This window comes from Embiotoca jacksoni, unplaced genomic scaffold (genome assembly GCF_022577435.1).
Source record: "Embiotoca jacksoni isolate LCO1_2020_lvr unplaced genomic scaffold, fEmbJac1.0.p SCAF_9, whole genome shotgun sequence".
In the NCBI taxonomy this organism is placed as follows: domain Eukaryota; kingdom Metazoa; phylum Chordata; class Actinopteri; family Embiotocidae; genus Embiotoca; species Embiotoca jacksoni.
Genome location: NW_027185447.1, coordinates 1,729,461 through 1,746,767, shown reverse-complemented (window position 1 = coordinate 1,746,767; position 17,307 = coordinate 1,729,461). Strand labels below are relative to the sequence as shown.

The 17,307-nt window shown below is 40.4% G+C and overlaps 1 protein-coding gene across 6 annotated transcripts in view; it reads right to left on the bottom strand.

The window, feature by feature from the left end:
* Positions 1-17,307, bottom strand: part of nphp4 (nephronophthisis 4) — a 182,050-nt gene that overhangs the window by 45,931 nt on the left and 118,812 nt on the right. For all 6 annotated transcript variants that reach the window (XM_069140665.1, XM_069140668.1, XM_069140666.1 and 3 more), the window contains 3 exons: positions 16,696-16,853; positions 14,093-14,284; positions 8,764-8,951 (listed from right to left, as the gene is read on the bottom strand). In XM_069140665.1, the coding sequence (XP_068996766.1) occupies positions 8,764-8,951; positions 14,093-14,284; positions 16,696-16,853 (538 nt within the window). The remainder of the gene's footprint in view (positions 1-8,763; positions 8,952-14,092; positions 14,285-16,695; positions 16,854-17,307) is intronic.

Genomic DNA, 17,307 nt, shown 5'->3' with positions numbered 1-17,307 from the left:
AGAATTAATGTAAAGACGCAGCCCACATACAGTACATGAGGACGACAGGACGTAGAGAAGTCATGCAAAGTTCTTTAGTGTGAAAATTGCAATGTGAAATTAAAATTAACAGGATCAAATGTTAGAAAAACATTAAACTTGGTTTTGGACTTTGGTTTTGGATCTTGGTCCAGACTTTCAGGTGTGAAAACGTCCAAAGAAACAATAAGGTCCATGACGTCCATTCGTGAGCTTTTTCTGAAACTTTAGATCAGATCACATGCTTTTCATTACCAGAAGAAGTTGGTCCAGTTGTCCTGCAAATGTAGATGTCAATTTCCAAAACATCTCAATGGGCCCATAATAATCTTCTGGAGTATCTCATTGTCACCATTCATGAATGGAAATCAGGTGAAATTGATATTTCTTACTTCTTACTTCAGTTACTTCGCTGTTGGACTGGTGTTCACAGACAGCTGATGTTGTCTTGTAGAAAGCTAGTGAGTGGACCTTTGACCTTAATGTTTTTGGACATCTAGAAAACTCTTACCTTCTTATCAAGATGGAAAAACCGTTGAAACAATATTCAGCCCATCAAGAGACAGTACAACTCTTCAAAGGAGGCAAAGTTAAATGAATTTCGGTCAGTTGCTGCTCCTTAAAATGAACTGAGGTAGGATACGGTGAATGTGTCAGAGAATGTTTCCACCCAGGGGACGTTTTCTCTGATTAGTTATCTGACATGATATTAAAACTAAAAAGAACAAAAACATACTGACAAGGGGAATCTCTGTTTCATATAGAGGAGGCAACAGTGGCAATGTTAGACGATTTGTACCTAAAGGCCATTACGGGTTTGTTTGACAGTATTCAAGAAAAAGTTAAGAAGGATCAGGATGGAAGACAAAGACCAAAGCACTCTTGATGTTTCTGTGCTTCTTCAGAACTCTTTTCCCTTTAAACCTAACCTAACCAGGCTCCTTCACCGCCTCCTCCTCCTCCTCCCCTCTCCCCAACCACCCGCCAACTCTCTCCACTTGGACCATTAATTCTCCCAGCATGCTCTGGGCTTGTGTGCTGTGGACGGGTGGTGATGAGAGCGCAGAGGGAGAGCGGGAGAGTGAGACAAGATGTGCTGTGTGTGTTTGTGCTCAGAAGCGGGGAGGAGAGCTGACAGATCTGGCCCAAGGGTTGTGCGGGGTTGCGTGTGTGCAGCTAGGTCTGCGGACGAGGAGCGGCACCCAGCAGACTCCCCCCTAACCTGGATGGCCAGCTTGGTGTGTACACAGCAGGCTGAGCAGGCTGAAATATCCTGCTGGGGATCAACAACACTGTGAAGGCTACAGGCAAAGAAAACAGTGAGGATGCACAGAGTTTACTGATGGATGGAGAGACTGACGCAACCCCAAAGTATTGTGGTACACCGAGGACACATTTACCAATATATCTGTGGGAAATTGGCATTTTGTTAAAAAGAAGACAACAAAAAGATCTCACTGAAAAATAAAAGGATATGATGCAACTTATTAAATTTGATATTTATTTTGTAATATGTTACATTACCTAAAGCAATCTGCCTATACATTGGCATTGATAATGTGTGATATATTACAGCAAATGCCAAATCACAAATTATGGTCATGTGTATGTGACAAAGTGCCAGTAGGAATCCTCCTGTCTTGTTGTGGGCAAAGAAGGAATTAAAGTGCTGTTATTTTAGAGGTACAAAGTCTGCAGTGGACAGTTTAGAGTGGAAGGGTGGTCAAAGAAACATTGGACTTTTCCAAAAGAGACTGTTATTATTATAATCAAAGAGATTAAGGTACCCTTGTGAATCCGTTATGTAACACGAACCCCCAAATACCTAATCAAGTCATTTTTGTGTCTATATTTAACCAAACCTTCATGATTTTTGGAAGGCACAATGTTGTCCTACCAATAGTGGCATCTAATTTGAAAACAATTGTATGTGTTGTTCCGAAAGGCAGGTACAAACAATTAACTGTATTTTGCTCTTTAATTTGGAGGATATGTTGTTGTAAGAAACAGTTGTAAAGCAATGTCATTAACATATATAAGGGTGGATAAAAAAAAAGCTTAGAGACTGTTCCTGTTTTGCGAGTTAATGGAGCGCAGCACTGCGACCTACATGTAGCAGGGGAAGCTATAACTTCTGTGAGAAAGAGTTCCACATTTCATTGGATTAACTTCAGCACTTGAGTTACACACATCTCTGTGATGACTGGTCTCCATGGAAATGAGTAGAGGTAGGTATCAAACTTGGGAAATTGGCAACCGTGACCCTTAAAATGCTTCAGGAAGCCTGTAGCAATCAAGCAATGAGCCGGGCGAGGTGTTTTGAGTGACATTCGTGTTTCAAAGGGTCCAATGTCGTGCACCACGGATTCATCCCCCAGGGTCAGACTGTCAACATCGAGTTCAACTGTGATTTTCTCACAGGGAAAACATTTGGTGTGACCAACCTGAACTGTGGCACAGTGGCACTTGAGTTCTCCAACATGACAACGTGTGTGCTCACAGTGTGTTGAAAAAGTTTGTACGTAGTCATTACCTGAATATTATTTTCGTAAAAACAAAAGTGAGGTAGTATTCAAAGATCTGGCTATTTAGGCAACAACTAAAAATACAAGTGTTTCTGACTAAATATTCTTACTTCGATAATAAAATACTGATCTTAGGCTGAGAACAAATACCAGCTTAAAGAGGCACACAAACTCGACAACAGACAAGTAGGGTTTTGATCTGTCGTCATTATAGAGCTGACATGAATTAGCGATTGCGGAACTGCAACCAGCAACAGTTAGCAGCAGCTGAAAACCTTCTACCTGAATGTTTTCGACCTAGTTGTCAGAACATGGTCAATCCCTATTGTGACTAAATCATTTTTCACATTCACACATTTTAATTTGAATGTTTATTGGAACCTTGCAGTGTAGTGTGTTTGTGGCAAAGGGGGATCTTTAGGAACGGTTTGGGATACATCTAGAATAACAGATTAAAACTGACAGTTGTCCAAACAGTATGGTCAGACTGACACAGTGAAACTTAGGGGCAAATCTAGTGCATTTATAATCAATCTTGCTCTCCGCAGGACAAACTGAGGGAAAGTTGCATACTTGAGTCAAACAATTTAATTTTCTTTAAGTTGAGAGTAAAGTTCATGCTCATGCAGATGTTTTATTACTCCAGTTGTAAAAGGTACAGAGTCAAGAAAGAGAGGAAAATAACATCGGAGTTCAAGGTAAGTTTTGACAATGAGCTGCCATGCAAACCCAACATATAAACACTACACACACACATCTCAGCTGCATACGTTGCTAGCTTGTTATAGCCTTTTTATTTGGTGCATTTTTTGAAGTGCAAATTGGCTTTGCTTTAATCTGGATTCACCTTAACAAATGAAAAATAAACAACTAGAAAGTCACAGACATGCCAATTAAGCATGTGGTCTTGAGAAGACTTCTAACCAAGAAGCAAATAAAAACAATGTGGGTGGACTCTGGCTGTGTGGAGCTCATTAAGGATCATTCTTATCACTGATAGATAACTGCTAAAAATAACAGTTCATATATTGATTTGTTGTTACCATTTGCAGCTCAGATTTTCCTTCAGTTTGTCCTCCTGTTGTCTTTAATGTCAATTTCTCTCCTGTCTAGGACCCTGAACACAAATCATCAAACAGAAACTAAATTTCATTTATTTTATTTTGAACTCCTTTAATTTTTCTTACCTACAGTTTAACCATTTTAATTGCCTGCAAATAATTGTGAAAATGGTATTGCCTGAGCAAAATCAGCTGTATAGACAGAACACTTCAATCTCTGTGCCGACTTCATTCAGGTAAATGGGGGCACCAAACTGTGCCTCATTTCTCTCTCAGTCTTTGAGTGTTCTGTGCCACAGTAGGTAATAGAAAATTAAAGTCAAGGAGCTGATTGCCGCATGGTGTATATATCATAAAATAAGTGGGAGAAACTTACTGTTTTTCTTACTTTGGTGGGAATTATTATGGAATTTGAAAGGGCATGACTGGGAGCCCAACTTAACAATGTTAGCTCAACCCATTCGTTGATCAGTGCACGGAGAAATCTGCAAATGCTGTTGTTGACAGAAGGTTTTGAAATTTGACATTTGTCAATTTCCATGTTGAGAAATGAATACCTGCCAGTGAAACAGATCTAATACCAGAAAATATTCTGAGGTTTGATCAGGTTCCGCGTGTCTTTTGTAGCTACAGTAGATTATTATCTTATTGCTTCTGTATGCTGCTGTAGCGAAAAAAATTCCCCTCGGGGATTAATAAAGTAACTACCTAACCTACAACGGGGTTCAGTCTGAATACAGTAGATGACTGTATTATTTATATACAACCTGATCAAGGGTACCTGTAAAACTAACTTGATGGCACGACGGCCGGATTGAGGAACTCATTGGGCTCCGGGGAAACTTCCCCACAGCAGGACACTGAATCACAAAGCTCAATAAATGCAGCAGCTTTGAAGCTCAAAGTCAAATTCCATATTCTCTCTAAACCAGTCTGTTTCTGCTGTAACAAACACGCACGCACAAACACACGCACACGCATGCAACGGAAACCCACACCAGTCTGTCGATCATTTATCTTACAAAATTCTTGGATCATTCTCAGCTGTATAGAGCACTTAAACTCTAGTCAATAAAGAGTGTGTTTAATGAGTCAAATATATTGATACAAATAATTATTAAAAAAGTGGAATTAAACCGAGTCCTCTAATCGATATAAGTATAATATTGTAAATCTGTCACTGTATTATTATAACAGGATTGGTAGTTTGTATACAATAATGCAATGCTGTCAACTGAGTACAACTTACTATAAATTTGAATCAAAATGTTGATAACTTGAGAACAAAAAAGTCGAGGTCCTAAAGTGCACAACAACACGGCTTGATGTACTACATCTGCTAATTCAAATACAAATTCAAAGACTCATTAACATCATCACCACATATCATGCTGGGAGATTCTGAATACGAGAATTGATGAAAACAGCTAAATCATTGCTTTGAGCTAAACGCTAATGCCAACATCCCACCAAGCTGGCAGTGACAATGCCAACATAATGTTTAGCAGGTACAGTGTATGCCAACAAAATTTGATTCTGTGTACTGACACTTCCCCAACAGGCACGCACACACACACACACACACACACACACACACACACACACACACACACACACACACACACACACACACACACACACACACACACACACACACACAGAGCCAGGTTTTCTGTCTTTCCAGCGGGGGAAAGGGGGAGTGAGGAAGAAGTTTCTCAAGGCTCTGACGACAAGCTGTACGTGTTTCCGTTTGCACCACACTGATCAGCAGTCGGTCAGTTTGCCCCTGTCCCCTGACACCCAACACATATGAGACCTCCACATCCAGGAGCTTTGGCTTGCAGCACATCCTCGCCCCTTTTTGGGGGAAAACAGGTGACACTCGCCATAGACTTTCATGCCAAATAGCTGGACAGACCCAAACTATTATAACCCACCTCAGCGGTCAGAGGTGTCCTTCGCAGACATCTATTTTTACCTTACTTAGTCTCCACGTGACCAAATTACTGGTGAAAAAGTTCACTTTTCAGTCCTGCTCTACAAATAGTGCGCTAGCTAACAATAGCACTGTGTTCTGACAATCGACCGAGCTACATTATAACCCACAGCATCCCGTTGTCTTTCCTTTGTATAGCTTGCGCCACAAAGCCCTTCTATAGGGATCGTTTTTATTGGAACAAATCGGACATCAGCGTTTTTTCATTTATTGTTGGTGCAACTAAATACAAAACAACTCTTCAGCATGGCATTATTATTTAAACCAGTTTTCCTTCGGTTCACCGTTGCCATCTATGCAGTATGCTGGATTTTTTTTTTTTGCCCCAGAAAGTGGCATGGTGATGAGAGCCTAATCTGGATGACGTAAGGCTGACCTGGCGAATAACCACAAGACCTCACCTCCCAAAGTCCCAACTCTTTGGGATAGAGGTTTCTCTCTGAATTTGAGTGTGTAGTTTCCCATTCAGCTTAGAGGCAAGAAAAAGATGTGCGTGGGTGTATAGTGACCTTTGGTAATCGGAGTCAATTCCATCCAAGATATGACCTCCAGGTAGGGACACCATAAAGAGGCTGATTGTCACAATAGTTGAAGTCAAACATCCTCTTATCAAAGTAAGTGTCAGTGATTCTGCATGTACAGTGTGTGGTTGAAGCTCATTGGGTTGGACAGGGATCTGCAGTCATTTTCGCAGACACATGACAAGACTGAAAAAGAAGTGGAGGACACCACAAAGCAAAACACGACTGCTCATGCTAATTTTGTAAAAGGCCACACTGAAAACAAGGCCAACAGCTCATCTCAGAAATAAGGCAGAAGCAGATAATATTGTCTCACGGTATGAAGAGTCATAAAGAATGGAAAACAAATAAAAAAAAAAAAAAAACAATCAACTCAGTGCTTTACATTTTACCAATGAATTTCTATTATATTGATAATTTGCACTGTAGTGGCAAAATCAAAATCATTACCCTCAAACTACTGACTGGAGTTGAGCCAATCATACACACAATTTCAAAATGTCACTGAACTATTACTGCTCTGAAGGTCTGTATTGTAGCTACAACTATTGATTATTATTATTATTATAATAAAAGGAAAATTCTGCCAGTTACAAAATCGCAAGCTTTAAATCTTTTTGCTGAGACTGTGGAACCTTGAGGCAGAATTATGTTTGTGGCAGAACAAACCAAGCTGGAAACATAACACTGGCATAGTATCCCCTTAAACAGTTGTTATGTTGATGGTGCTGGCAACCAATGGCTCACTTACCCACCTGGCAGACATGGAGCAACACTTCCATTCAGTCCAGGATTCAGTCAGCTCTTAGCTCTCCCACCAACAATCCACTAACACTAAAGACAAAATATGTCTCACCCAGTAATTTCTTCCATTGTTGATATAGAAGATTTTGATTTAGGGAGCTTTCAAACAAGACTGAAAAACATTTACTGAATGAAAACTCTGGTGCTACAAGTGAAACATCGAATGTCCCTTGAATTTTCTACTTTGTCTTGAGTCAGTTGTTTCCGAGACATGACCATTATGTGATCTGCCTAAAAACGAGTTGAATGAGACTACAAACAGGAAGCAGCAAATATGCCTGAGCAAATATGCATGAGATAAAATGTGTTTCCTCTTGTTTTATGTGTTCATTTTTGACATGCTGAAAGGTGACAGTAGTGCGAGCAAAGAACCGTCATATAGGCAGCAAAGTTATGTCAGTTATACAGCATATATATATATATATATATATATATATATATATATATATATATATATATATATATATATATATAAAGTTGTCACACATTAGCTAACACCAGCTGTAATAAAGTAGTAGTCATAACAAACCAAAAATAAGGCTGCAGCAATAAAAGTCCCTGAGTTTACTGAATTAAACAAACTTGTGTTTTATTGATGTTGACTTCAAAATTTAATTTGATTTGTTTTTTACTCACTTTAAATGTCAAAGGTAAGATTATGTAAATGTCAAAAGTAAGATTATTTATCCTTTTTTACTTTGGTTTTATAACTGTTGCTCCATTAACACTGCAGTACATTAAACATTAAACAAAGTTGCCATAGCTCCAATAAAATCAGATACAAAGAACCCCCAGTTTTTACCGTGTTTGTTCAGGCTGTGTATGTAGTTTTATATATTTAATTAATGAAACTGAAACTCAATTTGGTTTAGAGTCTCTCTGAGATGCAGTTTCACAGCAAAGTACACTAACATTAAGGAAATGGTAATGTATTTGTACCTATTTGTACAATATGGAACTTTTTTGTGGTTCATGAAGTAAAGCTGCGATGACGCACGAGTCAGATTTTGACAAGTGACTAGACAAGCTGTGAATAAAGTGTTACATGATAACCTCAGTGTTTAATCTTTGAATTAGAAAGGGAAGCTTTAGTCGTTCAGCAGCTGTTTGTAAATAGGTGGAAAGGCACCCAGCCATGGAATATGTGGAAGGATCTGTCTTGATGTATGAGGGCTTTGAGGAAGTACACACTGGATCATATAGACCGAGACAGATGCGGAGACAGACAGAGAAATATTGACAAGAGTTAGACTGGAGTGTGTGTGCCTGGGGAGAATGTGGGTAGGCGTAGGAATAAGGTGGGGTGGGTGGTGAGATAGTGGAGGGGGAGAGAGGGGGGGGGGGTGTTTGTGTGTTCAATATCACGCTCTGTCAGAAGCTGTAATATCTCTTCCATTTCATTAGTTGCTACATGAATAGACTCGACATCAATCAGCGCCTGTTCGGCTGATTGAAAGAGAAGTGCCTCGGCATCAGACAACATCATGGAGCATCATGGAACGAGCCCGCAGTTTGTAGGATGTGATTGTGAAATGTTAACCTGGAGAGTATTAAAATAAATCACAGCCCAGCTTGGATGCAGGATGTAGAACAGATATACAGCTCTAACACATGGTTGTAATCAGTGGTGAAGATTTACACACCAGTGAGGGCAAGTACCAAAACATACAATATGTTAGTGTATTAATAAATGTATTTTACCGCCCTCCTACATGGACATGATTACACCAAAAAGTATGACTTCAGTTAAATTCTCAATCATATACCCCAATAAATATGAATATCCATTTCAGTGAGGAAAGAAACACTGGTATTTTTTTTCAGTGGTGAATCCTTACCGGTGTTAACAGTGCCGTCTTTGTTGATGGAGGCCAGGATGCAGGGAAGTGGATCACCAGCTTTGTGATGAACCTTGTCACTGGTCAGGAGCCGGAGCTGCTGGGATGTGACTGGTGGAAATCGATAGAACTGGAAAGTGACGTAGATGTTTTCGGGCCAATCAGGACCAACACTCGCCGTGGGTAGTCTGTCAAAAGACAGTGGTCGATGATTATTTGAAAAATAATGATTGCTCATAGTACAATATTTGAAAATAACAGGGCCGTGCTGCATAGAAATACATGTAAATGTGAGTTACTGAATGATTTACTACCATGAATATTAATAATTAAATAATAACTGTGATATTTTTACTACAAAATCAGGGAGTTGAGTGGCATGCATATTTAAAAATTAATGTTTGAGAATTTTAAACCTGGGAGAGTAAATCACATTTCAGCTCATGATTTAACTGGGACATCTCCAGGAAAGGAAAAAATAATGAAATATGAATTTTTTGCACGTCCCATCAGTCTGTAATTCAGTTTTATAGCTACTTAAAACTGAAAACCCAATAATCAAAAAGAGGATTAGAATTTAAGCGAGTAAATCACACCTGAGAAGTGGCTGTAAATTAGAGTGCTGCTTGAGTGGGTACAAACTCAACATTATACCTGTGATTCATAATAAGTGGATAGCTTAGCTTCTTCTTAAAAGTTAAAAGCAGCATGAAAACTTGTTAAGAGATCTGTGGAAGAGATGTCTGTCCCCAAAAAAAGTGTGTAAAAATGGTTTGTTTCTCAGTTATCTGTTAACACAAAAGGAATCTTTTTTTTTTCTTCATGACAACTCCTACTTTGGGAAAAAAAATTCTCAGGAGCAATGAGAAGCTCGCGGTGCTGTGTGTATTGTTTTTCACATGAACACCACCCTTGGACTATCCTTTCACACACGTACACATTTCTAATCCCAGATTTCAAACTAAGGTTTTCTCACAAAAAGTCAAGCACTCCATTTTAGCGTTGAACAAAACAAAGGTGCAGTATGTTCACGTTTTTAGTTTAAATCATTCAAAAATTGCCTCTCTAACTTGTACTCTAACTTCTTGTTATGATGAATGAAACTGTAAACGCAATGATGACTGAAACTCTTGCCAAAATAGAAGCTGAACAAGAGGTATTGTTGGTGTTGCTTTCCACTGCTGCAACAGCTGCTAACCAGTAAAGGAATGAAGTTTGATCTTTTCTCCTAGACTGGTAAGTAAACAGCTGTTAATGTTAATGGTGGCTTTGTAGCAATAGCTTAAAGAGGCATGCAATTCTATAACATCACAGACAGTGTAAATATGTTTACTAAGTTAGTTGTTTGTTGATTTGCAGTTTCCAGCAGTTACAATAACTGAATGTGACACAATCGATTAACTCGTCATAGTTATCTACCAAATTGAAGCAATCTCATGTGGCAAACAAACCGGGTGTTTTTTTGGTAGAGCCCTTTTCTGGGTCCATAAAATCTACCTTTACAATCAATAATTACAGAAAAAAAAAAAGCCAACTGCTAACTATGAGAAGGGCAACAATACAGAAAATTGGACCAAACTGGATCAAAACTATTAGAAGACGGCACCTAATTGTTACATATTGGCTCTTTAAATGATGAAGAAGTTTTCTTTTTGTTTCCATCCTACGAATAGATTAGCAATTGAAAAGAAGCAGGGAGTGCTGGGAGGCCCCCTCCCCCATGACCACGGACAGACTGTCAGAGCCACAGAAGTCAAAGTGGAATCTCATAAGAGCGGCGCGTGACCTTCCAGTCAATCACACGGTCTGGTATTCCACCGTTAAAGATGCTGCCGTGGTCGATCTTCAAAGAGGAGCCGGCATTAATATTCATTCTGTAAACAGACAAGATTGATAATTATGGAGCCCGGGTGAGAGGGAGAAATTACACTGCCGATCCACGGGCTCCAGCTTGCCTAAGTGCAACTGCTGCCGCTGTCTAAACCTCCGCCTGCCATGCCTGTTTGTCATAATTATGAGGTAACCCACCCTCACTGCACAGCGAGCCACAGAGATGGGCAATTTATGTTCAAGTATGTGGTTTCAGGTTTCATTTCAAATTGCCTCAAGATGGCCTTGAAAAAAGAACCAGAGGAATCAAATAAGCTTTCTTACAGAAAATGTTTAATAAAATCAATACTTTTTGATTGTTGCACTGTCTCCAACTGATAATGTGATAGAGTTTCAAATTACCCGCAGGCTGGAAATATTCGCCGTTCTAACGCTCCGATATAATTTGTTTTTTTACTACCAAACTTTGTGATTTCATTGCCAGCCTTTATGAGTGGATGTATGCTCTCACAACGACACTAGTATGGTAAATTTGAAACAGGAAGTCAGTCTGTAAACTGTGTGAGGTCATAACTTCACTGATTTCTCACTGAAATATATTTGGCTAATCTGAGGATATGAAGGCAATTTATGCAGTAAAATAAAATTTTAGAGATTTAATCAAAGGCTGGAACATACAGTACGATTAACTGCAAAAAGAAGACATTTAAATGTTACAATTAGAGTAGCTGACAAAAGAACTCATTTGCAGACCCCACCTTCGGTTTTGAAAATTTGTGAGGGGCATTTTCACTAATATCCGACATTTCAAAGATTAAAAAAAATGGACTGATAAAAAAAAAGGAGAAAGATAAGCACCACACATTTTTTAAAGCAGTGGTTCTCAACTGGTGGGTTGTAACCCAAATGTGGAACACAGGGCCATTTTGAATGGGTTGCGGATGTTTGGCAAAAAAGGAACAAAGTTGAGGGAAAAAAGGTTAAAGTCATATTTTGAAGTCTAAAGAATTTCTGATGCTGTACTTTTAGTTTGAAGATTAAACATTTCCAATGGTGCAGTGAGTGCGGTCTTATGAACAGGGTTAAGGTTCGATAAATCCGATTTTTTTTATTCAGTTTGAGAAGAGTCTGCCTTTTAATTTCATATTTCATACAGTTAAATTGAGTTCCTTGAAACTTGATGATGATTTAAATTTAAACGTGTTTAGATTTAAAAACGTATATTCCTGTAATTCAGGAATTCAAGATTGCTGTCTCATGTCCCTGGGTTTCTAGCCCAGTTACACTTTTTCTTCATGTTTTTAACAGTACATGAAGGCATTGTGAGTTACTGCACTATTTCTCTCTGACATAAATTTGAGTGGCTCAAACATTTCAAACATTTGGGTTGTGGCTTGAGGCTGGACCAGAACAACTGATTTAAATGCCTTTTGACCTGTTAAAAGATCTCAAGTGGTTGATGTCGCTGCTTACACTCTTCACTGTCACTTTTTCCTCCTCTCCGCTGCACTTAAGGATGGTTAGAATTCAGATTCCACTGACGTCATCGCATAGCATCATGTCATGTAGCGATGTGTCACGGACACTTTGGACACACCAAACAGACAGATGTCAAAATAAAGAGGAGCTCATGAATTGATCTGAGGTTCGGGGCTACTTTACAAACCACAATTTCAAACAAACAAGATCCACACAAGTGACATAATTCTTGGTCAAATTTGTTCATTTAAAGTTTGCAGCTACATTGTTGATCACATGCAATCATGTGGAATATCAAACATAATTACATTTCTGGAATTTCAAGTCAGTGTCATGAATCAACTATCATGACCACATCTGTGAAATTTGAATTGAAATGATGTGATGATGATATGCTTTGGGTTAAAAGAATTGCAATTGAAATCAAATCGATCTTTTAACTGAGAACAACATTGGCCATCGCGTGTCTCTAAACAGCGAGAAATTACCGTGGCTTGAGGTTGGTACACGGCAGGCCGCGGCACCATGGTGGTGAGTCCATGATGAACAAGACAAATGTAGACATTGCTGACAGAGCTGATGACAAGATAGAAGGACACAAAGAGTGGTGTGTTTTGTAGCCATCCTTCAGCGGCTCCTCTTCACTGTCAGCTCCTGTCAGAGGGGATGCCTGCTCCGGGCCTTTTGTGATGGGGCGTTGACGGAGGTAATATTCAGCCCGTGCTGATGGGAGAAGTGTCTTTGTAAGTGTATGAGTGCATGTTGTGTATGGGTACGTGCTTGGCGTGTGTGTCTAGAGGATGACTGGCAGGACGTCATGCCTGGTTTAAGTGCATCGAAATCTTGGCGAACGTTCAAGACAAAAATAAGGAGAACTCCCAAGGCAGGGGGCGTCGTCCTTGGCTGTCAACCAAAACCACTAAAGCATGTATCAATTCCCCTATACCGATCAATGGCCAATGCTCAGTGTACAGGAAGGTGTTGGTAAGCTGCTGTCAAATCAATGGCAGCTATGTTTCACTTAGAGCCCTTCTCCACTGACAGTACCAGCTCGGCTCAACTCTGCTTGACTTTCTTTGGTTTTCCATTGTTTGTGATGGTTCCTGGTACCTGGTACTATTCCAAGTGAGCTGAGGCGATACTAAAAGGTGAAATGAAAACACCCAGCGAGCCCAAGCTTCCACAGCGCAATGGACGCTCTCTCTCTTTAGAGGTGGTGACTTGCGTAGTTTGTGTCCTGTCCATCCTTCACCGGAGCAGTTTGTTACACAGGTACATCAATGTTTTTGCGGCAGATGAACCTCTAGCTATCAGAGCAAGTGGTGCACACGAAGCGGACAGCCGCAATAAAAGCTGCTTCTCCGGTCACACGCAAGTAACATGAGCCTGCTCGTGCAAGTGCAGATAGCGAGCGACTTTTGAGCACAGCAGGGATTATTGTTGATGAAAAAGAGAAACAAACTGTCTGGAAAAAATACAGAGATGGTTGTATTTATAAATAAGAATGCATCAATGCTTATAAAGTAAGCTTTGAGTGGTAAGATTGATCTGAATAATATAAAATATCAATGAAACTAATCTCTGTCCACCCTCTTTCTCTCTCTTTGAATAACCTGTTCCCAGTAATCAAGCAGAGGCTGCTATGGCCTCTAAAAGAGAAGGTGGAATATGTTGCACATGTTACCTTCCAATAAATAAACATTTGTCAATTCATTAATCTTTATTATGTCTTGATTTGAATAAATAATGTACAGTGTTGTTAGGAAAAGTTGAATAAATAAATAATGCAACACGATAAATAAAAAGTTTCAAATAGACCCTGTGATCTGTGATCGGCCTCAAAAATCCTGATCAGAGCCCCCTCACAAATAATTCAATTTGCAGTGTATTATTAGACTTAATCTATCCTTGTTTATCGGTAGTAATTTTTAAGTCAACAACAACACTGTGCTGCGGGAGCTGCTGCTACCAGTCAGCAGCAACACTGTGGGCACATGTGACTCAGTGCCGCAAGCCTCACCTGGTAAACGCCAGAAATTGGAACACCAGCAGGTTTCCCTGTAGTAGGTCAGTTTCCTCCCGCCGGGGGTCAAACGGCAGCGGCTCAGTGGGATCCAGGACTTCTGCCACCTGCCCACTACAGTCCACGATGTCAGGGAAGCCAGCAGAGAAGAGGTGGGCCAGCGAGCTCCTGGAGCTCACTGAGCAGGAACTACAGGAGGGTAAAATCAGAGGAAACTTTCAGATTCGTAGGCAGACATCGATCATTCACCGAGCTGAAAAGACGACAGCGAGTGCGATCTCGAGGCTTTTTGATGAGCAGCAGGGGGTAACGTATTTCGTGCCTGCTGCACTGGCCTCACTCGGGTGATTTGTGGTTGAGGATGAGGCAGGAAAAAAATTGTTTGGGTCTGACAATGCTGTTTTATCACTTTCGAGACAGCTTTGTTTAGCTTGGCTCCATTCCATTCTGACTCATGATGTTTATCGTTTGGGAAATAACTTCAATTTAGTCACTTCATCCTGTTCAACTGTACCTGAATTTCAATATCCGGCTGGGTTTAACAGAAATGTGTTGAAACGATGATTAGACAGCATAAGGATGTCAGCGGTACCCGTCAAGCAGCGGCGCCGCGACAATGCATCCAGAGAAGAGAGGACGGGTGCCAAAGCGCTCCCTCAGGATTTTCGAGCATAATTGGCAGTTATCTCCAATCATAGTGGCCACCTGCTTTGCTGCAACTATGCTGCAACTCTGGTAACATTCATAACTTATACTTTCAACGCTGACACCCAACACTCTGGGTATGATAAACACACAGATGGCTGGCTAAAGTACAGGAAAATGAATGGGAATGTTTGGGCTTATCATGACGGTGCCGGTGCCGGTGTCCGTTCGGTAAACAGTCGAGCCCACAGTGTCCAATTTGTGAAAGAATGAAGCCCTGATCAAACTAATTAAGGTAACAGCAGTGAAGACGGCAGTCGATTGAGTTTTCCTGCGCAGCTGTGTCAATTTCATGCTTTCCTTCTCCTCCCCATTGCTCAAAGTTGAGTCTTAATTCAGCCCCAGTGGATTGATATTCAAGCCATCATTTCTATTTCAAAAGGGGCTCGATCAGATATGCACAGCAATTTCAATGAAACTTCTTTAGACTTCATTGTTCTTCTCAAACAAGTGGGTCACTCCAGGCTGAAAACAGTCAAAAAGATGTTTTGGCTGCGAGCGAAGAGGCAGAGATGTTTCAGCCCACTGAACTGAACCGCATCGTGTCTGGATCCAAACTCAGGGATTGGGAAGCTGCTTCAGTGCCAGCTGCTTATTTACAGACTCTCTGTACTAATACAACGCCTTGTTTCTGAGTTACCAAGCCCATTATTGGCAGAATGTACTTTCTCTTTCTGTTTCCCCATCTCTGCAGACCTGGCTATTTCACAGACGTGATTGCAAATTGTGAGCTCAGTTCATTGCTTTCTGTTCCACTAAAACAAAATCAAAAGCTCTCCCTTACAGCAGGATTTAATAATGAATATTCACACAATCAGAAAATGCTGACACCATTACCCAAAGTGGGATGCAAAGGCTGCCAAAACGATTTCTTTAAATTGGCTCTGAGCTGGATGCTCCTACTTACCGGCAACAGCGTTATACTACCCAGTGCACACATGTTGCCAATTAGTGAGCCAATCGATATCCCTCTGTAGATAGTGAGACAGTGAGCTGTTGGGGTAATAAAGAACTGGGCTACAGTGTGAGATAACAGGTGAGATACAACAGGAGCATGTTGAAAGGTTGTTAAAAGTGCCTTCAGTCACTGATGTCTCCTATCAAACATGAATTAACACTCATGTCACCCTCATGTGTTGGAGCGGAGAGGTTTGCCACACCAGAAACTGCAGAGAGGTGCTAATCAGAGAAAGTACAACCAGGAGAAAGAAGAGAAAATGAGCAGCAAACTCTATATGTATTAATCCAGGAAGTAAAATGTACTAGTTTCATGTGTCTGGAGTAAAGTCTTGACGACTACTTCAATTCCACTCAAGTCTGAATTAAGCAAATTGATTTTCAAGGCTACACATCATGAGCATCTCTCACTGCTTAGTGTTTCACAAATAACAGCTGGCTGCATTATTGTAATTCATGCTCCACAGCTGATGCCTGCAACAACATCCATATCCTCCTCGCAGAGGATCAGAGGCGGCGTTGGGTTGCAGAGAGCAGAGAGGTCCCACATACTGAAATCATGACCAGTTTCATGACCAAACATGAGTCATGATGGTTCAGAAGCAAAGTGGAGAGCGTGGAAAAGAATGCCACCAAATTACATGTTTAAGGAAATTGTGTTTTTTGAAAGCTGCCGTGTTACTGTTGGAGTCAAAGCAACAGATAAATTTTTTAATTTCTTGTTTTTATTTGTTTGTTTTACTTTTCAAGGCTTTCCATGCAACTCCCACTGAATGTTAGACTTGATGGTCTGGGATTTTCCTAACTGCTTTTTAACCTGATGGTATTTGCTGATGACACAAAAAGTGCCATGGAGGCTTTGTAACAGCGTAAAATCATCTTTACTTCCTGAGACAGATCATTGCTCACGTCTGCAGCAGACAGTAGGAGGGGCTCACCTGGGCACATTCATCCCCAGAGTAATGACAGGGGCATGGACAGGGGTGAAGGGCAGCTCCTGAAGCTGGTCTCCTTCGTCCTGAATCAAAGGCAGCACATCCCCGTCTCGCTGAAGGTCCATCTCCAGGTGGGCGATGTTGCTGACAGCTGAACAGGCCTAGAACAAAATTAGAAGATAGCAATGCAATAAATTGTTAATAATCCAATAAATTCATCCTCCATTAATTGTTTTTTCTTTTCAGAATGTGCTTTAAGTTTTTGCATCCCTCCATAAGTATAACATTTTCCTCCTCTGACCCATTTGGTTTTATTGTCTTATTTTCTTCTTCCATTTTTTACTTTCTACTAACTTTGCGAGATGATAACAGGTGAGGGATGATGGTTATCACAAGTGCAAGTGAACAAACAGTCTCCATGGAAACTAGCATTTTACTGCTGTAAAAGTTTTAGGTTGCCTGAACGTTTTTCCAAAAACTGAGGACACCTCTTCAGAGATTCTGTGCAACATCCTGAAGGCCCTCAGCTAAGTTACATACTTAAGGAGAAAAACATAAAAAGTGTTTTGTACAACTGGTCCCTGATTACAGTTTTAATTAGTAGTATTGCTGCAA